The 7367-nt window shown below is 43.2% G+C and overlaps 1 protein-coding gene across 1 annotated transcript; it reads left to right on the top strand.

Annotated features, from left to right (window-relative positions):
• The first annotated feature begins 427 nt into the window (after positions 1-427).
• LOC135463168 (uncharacterized) lies at positions 428-4252 on the top strand. The gene is made up of 2 exons (XM_064740485.1): positions 428-497; positions 3468-4252. The coding sequence occupies exons 1-2, from the start codon at positions 491-493 to the stop codon at positions 4157-4159; spliced, it is 699 nt and encodes a 232-aa protein (XP_064596555.1). The 5' UTR covers positions 428-490; the 3' UTR covers positions 4160-4252.
• Positions 4253-7367: the final 3115 nt, after the last annotated feature.

Genomic DNA, 7367 nt, shown 5'->3' with positions numbered 1-7367 from the left:
GGCTAAAGTCACACCACCGCAGCATTGGCTGAAGACACACCACCGCAGCCCTGGCTGAAGTCAAAACACCGCAGCTCTGTCAGAAGTCACACCACCACAGCCCTGCCTGAAGCCACACCACAGCAGGCTTGGCTAAAGTCAAAGCACCGCAGGCCTGGCTGAAGTCACACCACCGCAGCCCTGGCTGAAGTCACACCACCGCAGCCATGACCGAAGTCAAAACACCACAGCCCTGGTTGAGCTCAAAGCACCGCAACCCTGACATAAAGTCTAGGCTGAATCAATAACGTAGTTATATCCTCATCATGGTTTAGCACGTTTTGGTTTTGTTATTGCGTGCACCATAGTGAAACGGTCAATAAACACAGATCTCCATAAAGGTACTTGTAGTAATATTTAGGTTGTCCATGCGAGAAGCACTGGGGAAGTGAGTCCAGCGCGTTCACCTATTTACACGTTACGAATTACTTATTTGGAAAAGTAGTCAAGAATGCCAGGTAAGTAACCGTTTAAAAAGGACAACCGACAAGTGACCATGGCCCATAAAACAGTCAATGACTCTTTGATATCTGTTCACCTGACGTGGAGATGGTTTCTTTATTTCGCTTTGGTCATGTAGGTCTTACTTCTCCGTTGACACGTATCCCTTATTATCCTACAGGGCTGTATGAGTTTCTAGGTACACAAGTGACGCTTAGCTCTGGCCGACAAAGTCGCTAATTGACAGCTGATCGCCTCTTGTGGATCCGCCCTGATATCCTACGTTATATACGTTCTTTGGTGGTTGTGCTGAACGTTGCTTTCGGGAATACGAATTTGTGTTTTGACGACTAGATAAACAACTATCTCTTGATCAGGTCACAGGTTCGAATCCTGCACCGTACGTTTCCACCGTGGATTTACATGAAGAGGATTGTCAGATACTTATGGAGATATTTTCCCCTCTGGCTATACCAAATTTCCCCACCAATAAATCTAATCGCTGTCACATAAATGAATCCTTTGGACAATGGCGCAAAAATGGAAAATAAATATATGCAGTTTTTTTGTAAGTGGACATATCGGTAATGTATTGCTTGAACCCGGCTAATATTAATGCTTTGCATCAGTCATTTTGGTTTTCCTCAACCCGCAAACCTGGTCGTCTTCACATCAGTGAAAACTCCTCACTGGCGTTTTATTACGATCAAATCAATAACTGAACATAGAGATGTATTGACATAATACATATATCGACTGAGTGCACAGTGAATCGTTCAACTGGCACTAACTTTGCAATTCCCTATTATCCAGTCTTTACATTTAGACCTATGACGTAAAAATGTATAGAAATGAGACACCTGCTGTCGACAATTTTATGTTTACTCAAGTTTTGATCGAATGGGACAACGTGACATACACTTTACCGTTAGGTTACATTAGGAAGGGATGTAGCACAGCGAGCAAAGCAGATCAGAGAAAGAAAATTATGACAGTTTGGTAATGGTCACAACTTAGCGGTTATATTCTGTCTTTAATTATCGTCATTGTTCTTCAGCTAACTGCTGATGTGAGTACACATATATAGAGGGAACTTTACTGTACGCCCCCCAAAAAGATTATGGCCTAAAAGGAATATTAAATATGCAGTACTTTATCAAGGCTGCGAAGTGAGTATCGGCTGCTGAGCCAGAGCGAGTCCTTTGCGACATACATAGGACACTGATGGAGTATGGACAACTGCCCTCTGTGGGTCTCCAGACAGTTCCACAGCATGGGGCGGTGCCCTCAGATATCGATAAAAATAGCAATTGTGAAAAAAGAGTAAATGGATGACAACAAATCTGGCGCGACAACTGGGCAGTTCGTGTAAGTGAAGGGGCCAAGTGGCGGTCGATGGTACAGGCAAACGACGAGCGGTGCAGAAGGAATTAGGCAATAAAGGTCTTGGATGAGAACAAACACATGGTTAGTCTGAGACCTACTGCTCGAGAAGGGTCAACTGGGAGTCCTTATCTACTCGTATGATGTGAGAGCAAAGCGCTATGCTGCTAATGCATTACATTAGTTTTATTGAAAGAGAAAAATGGAAACATTTCTGTGACTAATTTTAATAACATTGATGTATAGGATAGATGAATGAAAATGTACACGATATATCATTCAACTAATTATAAGAAGACATTGCTTTCAGACTGGCGGAGAATGAAAGATTGAAGCAACGTTTACCGATGTGTCATACAGCCTAATCCACATGGTAGGTGTGTGACAGTGGACATGTTGTCACAGACGTGAGTCTGGTAGACGACAAACGGGGAAGGTGTTATAATACCGCGACAAGAAACGTGGAGGATCACGACTGACATGATATGCTGCCATTTTTGATTGCGACCTTGACAACACCGCATAGGTCGCGGTTTATTTAAAACAGCGACGCTCGCAACATCAGCGAAAGCGTGGAAAACGCGGAAAGCGCAGACATCGGTTGACATGTAACAACACAGGCTCTGTACAATGATGTGTTAAAAGTCCATATTATTACCAAAAATACAGCTGGAACACTTTTCTACTTCACAATATTGAGCTCAATAAACTAAAACTAAGTTTTGACAACAACAACGCATTCCATCGGCTGACGTCATAATTATTCTAAATCAAGTTGCATCCTGGACAATGAGCGTGGAGAGTACATTGCTTCGCAATTGCAGCACCAACAAGCGGTTAGAACAAACTCTAGACGGTAACAGCATACACTTCTGTCTCTGAGAATGTCTCTTTAGTTTGATAACACTCTTCTCTAAATTCATACAGCCGTGAGATCATATATTACTACAGATAAATACATTTATTCAGGTTATAGTATACTACAACATGTAAATAAGTTAAAATATAGCAATGTCCGTAACAGGGTTACAGTTAAGTCGATAGCAGTTTAGGTAACTGATGTCGTTCTCGGTCAAAACATGTCGAACAATATCCAGCATGCCAGTGGTTTTAGAATAATTATGACGTTACCCGAGGAAATGGGTTCCTTTGGGCTTTAACATTATGAATTGGAAAGGGTGTTCTAACTTCACCTGCGAGCATGACTGATTTTACAGACAGATGAATATAGGCGACTGGATAAAAAATAGACTATAGTCGATCTATTGTAGTTTTGAGTAGATACCCTCGCTGTCTTGCTGAATGACCAGGCCGGATCTAAGACCGATAGACCGTTGCAAAGGCTGACTTTTAGGTCTTGAACAGATCAAGCTGTTCATGTCCATGGAATTTCCATTTGCAATGTACGCGATAAGGCGTTGGCTCGATTTATTTGATGATGTTAGTGATAAAAATTGTTTTCTAACTCTTACCTACTGATGCAATATCCGTTATGAAGAAAGTTTAATAACGTGTCAAACTGCAGTTATAGAAATATTGTTTCAATCTTTTGAGTGTAGTTAATAGCTGTACACATTGCACTCATCTTGTACCTTTGTTTACAGCGGGGATGAGGCAATTGCGCACGATGGTTCCAGCCGACATCCGGTTCACTCAGATACGTATTAGTAATATCTTCGGGAGACCAGATGAAAACAGAGGACGGAATATCGGAGAGACGCTGGACGATTTGTGTGACGATGTATGTACCGTGGGGAGCATCGATCCAGTACGAGTGTTTAGGCACAAAGGACACTGGTGGAGTATGGACAACCGCCGTCTGTGGGTCTTCAGACAGTTCCACGCCATGGGGCGGTGCGATGAGATACCAGTGATAATAACAACCAGAGAGGAAATGAACGACGACAAGTTTGACGCGACAACTGGGAAGGACATATTCGTGAGGGGACCAATAAGCAGTCGATGGTACAAGAAAGCGCAGGCGGACAAGGAACGAGCGATACAGAAGAAGCTAGGCAATAAGGGTCTTGGACGAGAAACACAACACGAGAAGGGACCTATGGTTGGTTTGAGAGCTACTGCTCGAGCAGGGTCAAATGGGCGTCCAGCTGTGAACCTAGTTCACGGCAAACGTGGAAGATGTGTTAATTCGGCGACGGGAAAGATAGACAATGTACCAGCCAGTATCAACAGATCCCCATTCTGGTCTAGAGTATTACTGGGTTTTCTCATCGCTTGTGTTCTCTTTACGGTATACCACTACCTGTTCTCCATAAACGAGCGACGCCGTTGGTAACGCGATCAAAACTCTCACTCGTATTTAATAAGATGATTCGTTTTCCTAAAATTGATGTGTGATAAATAGTGGAAAATAAAATAATGAACCGCACTGGTAAAAGGCCCTAGGTCATTGCGTCAAACTGGCGTGCTAAACCCCTCGCACAGCGAGGCCCCTTAAACGCACCCGTACAAGAAGGAATTGTTAATGCGTTCACCATGGTAAAGCGGTTATAATATTATGAAGAGAGATCTCCATAAAGGTACTTGTAGTAATGTTTAAGTTGTCCTTTCGAGAAGCGCTGGGGAAGTGCCTCCAGCTTGTTCCCCGGGTAACACCTTACACATTGTGAAATGTAAACAAGAATGAAAGGTAAGTAACCGTTTAAAGGACGACCGATAAGTGACCATGGCACAAGAAACAATCAAAGACGCTGTTAAGTTTGTACATATGACGTTAAATTGTTTTCTTCATTTCACTTTTGTCATGCAGGTCTTACTTCTCCGTTTAACACGTATCCTGCATTATCCTACAGGGCTGTATGAGTTTTAGGTACATAAGTGACGCTTAGCTTTGGCTGACAAAGTCGCTTATTGACAGCTAACCGCTTCTTTTAGAGTCGCCCTGATATCGTACATTACATATGTTCTTTGGTAGTCTGTGCTGAACGTTGGTTTGGGAATATGGATGAGTGTTTTGACGCCTAGATAAACAACTATTTCTTGATCGGCACACAGGTTTAAACCCAGCACCGTACGTTTCCACCGCAGCATTCCACGAAGAGGATTGTCAGATACTTAGACAGATATCTTCCCTTCTGGCTATACCAAATTTCCCCACTCCTCACATCTGATCGCTGTCACTTAAGTGAATACCTTTAAACATTGGTGAAAAAATCGAAAATGAATTAATGCATTTTTTTGGTAAGTAGACGTATTGGTAATGCATCGCTTAAAACTGGCAAATGTTAAAGCATTACATCAGACATTTTGGTTTTCCTCAACCTTCAAATCTGGTCGCCTTCACATGAATGAAAACGTCTTGCTCATGGTGTTTTATTACAATCAAATCAGTAACTGAACAAAGAGACGCACTGACATATATACATACATCGATTGAGTGCACAGTGAGGTAGACACCCAAGGCGTCAATCGTTGAGCTGGCGCTAACTTTGCAGTTTCGCATTTTCCAGTCTTTACATGTAAACCTATGACGCAAGTGTGTATACAAACGAGACACAATTTCATGTTTACTTAATGTTTGATCACGTGAGGCAATGTGACATACACTTTGTAGTTAGGTGACATTGGAAAAGAAAAAAGCACAGCGAGCAAAGTAGTTCAGAACAAAAGTTTTGTATTAGTTTGGTAATGGCCAAACCTTAGCAGTGAAATTTTGTCTTTAATTATCGTCATTGTTCCTCAGCTACCTGCTAATGGGAGAGCACATATATAGACGGAACGTTACTACAACCCACCAATAAAATTATGGCCTAAGGCAATGTTAAAAATGCAGCACTTCATCAAGGCAAGACTAAGCGAGTCTCACACGAAGTGAGTTTATGCTGGTAAGGCAGAGCGAGTCTTTTGCGAGCGTGCTGCAACGTATATAGGACACTGGTGAATTGTGGACAACCGCCGTCTGTGGGTCTTCAGACCAGTCCAAGCCATGTGGTGGTGCCCTCAGATATCGGTGAAAATAGCAATTTTAAACAGGGAGTAAATGGACGACAACAAATTTGACGCGACAACTGGGCAGGATGTGTACTTGAGGGGACGAATAGGCGGTCGATGGTAAAAAAAAAGCGTAGGCGGACAAGCGACGAGCGGTTCAGAGGGAATTAGGTAGTAAAGGTCTTGGATGAGAACAAACACATGGTTAGTCTGAGACCTACTGCTCGAGCAGGGTCAATTGGGAGGCTTTTGCTTGCATATTGTGACTTCTATAGTAGCATGGTGTGAGAACAATGTCCACAGTTGGTCTCAGGTGGTAGCAGCTGCACAAGTGATACTGACAGCAGATCTAACAATGAATTGTCTTCCGGGCCGGCAATGATCCTAGAGGATTTGCCTGAACAAAGGCCTGAAATCTTAAGTATTAAATCTGAAATGAAATCTTTCCTTGTAGCTTGATGCATTAATCACAGATAAATCTGCATACGTGTTTTGATACGTTTTAAGCCATATTAAGAATATTTTTACTTATATCACGACAGCCAGCATTATGGTGGGAGGAAACCGTCCCTCAGGTCGAACTGTCCGCCACATAGATGTTTTGACGCCTATTACCTCTGACGTCACCACAGCAGGCTAATTAAAATATCAACCCGGGGCCTTTGGGAAACTGTAGTTTAGAACTATTCTTACATCCCAAAAGAATTAACTCATTTCGTGATTTACGCCGTATTAACGATTATTTCACTCATACGACAGTGTCTTGCATTACGGCGGAAAGAACTCATGACCACCCGCAGGCGGATGGAAAATCTTTCCCATGTTCGTACCATACATGTTAGGCCACATCCTAAACATATTAAGAAGTAAAAAGTAAGCGTTCTCGTCTGCTTTAAGCGACTATTATCTTCGCTTTGACTCAAGAATAGCCAAGGTGTCAAAATGATGGATGAAATCATACCACAGCAGCCCTGACTGAAGTCACATCATCGCAGCCCTGGCACCGCAGCTCTGGCTGAGGTCACAGCGCCGCAACCCTGGCTGAAGCCACATCACCGCAGCTCTGGCTAAAGTCAAAGCACCGAAGCCCTGGCGGAGGTCAAAATCCCGCAGTCCTGGCTGAGGTCAAAACACCGCGGCCCTGGCTGAGATCAAAGCACCGCAATCCTGGATGAGGTCAAAACACCGAAGCCCTGGCTGAGATCAAAGCACCGAATCCCTGGCTGAGGTCAAAGCACCGAATCCCTGGCTGAGGTCAAAGCACCGAATCCCTGGCTGAGGTCAAAACACCGCAGCTGTGGCATAAAGCGTAGACTGAATCTATTAAACAGATATGTCCTCAGCATGGTTTAGCAGGTCATTCGTTGTGGTCCTTCTTGAAAACAAGACGTATGGGAAGCTGCTATATAACTGATATAGTTATATTATTTGCTTATTTTATTGGTGTTTTTCATCTTCGCCGTTCTCAAGAATATCGGAGCTATACAACGGCGTCACATAGCTATAGTGCTACAAGAGGAACTTAATCCGACCAAAACATGAGGCAGCTCTTT

The sequence above is a fragment of the Liolophura sinensis genome, chromosome 2 (genome assembly GCF_032854445.1).
Source record: "Liolophura sinensis isolate JHLJ2023 chromosome 2, CUHK_Ljap_v2, whole genome shotgun sequence".
Taxonomy (NCBI): Eukaryota; Metazoa; Mollusca; class Polyplacophora; order Chitonida; family Chitonidae; genus Liolophura; species Liolophura sinensis.
Note: the sequence above shows the minus strand (reverse complement) of the source record. Positions and strands in the feature narration are given on the sequence as shown.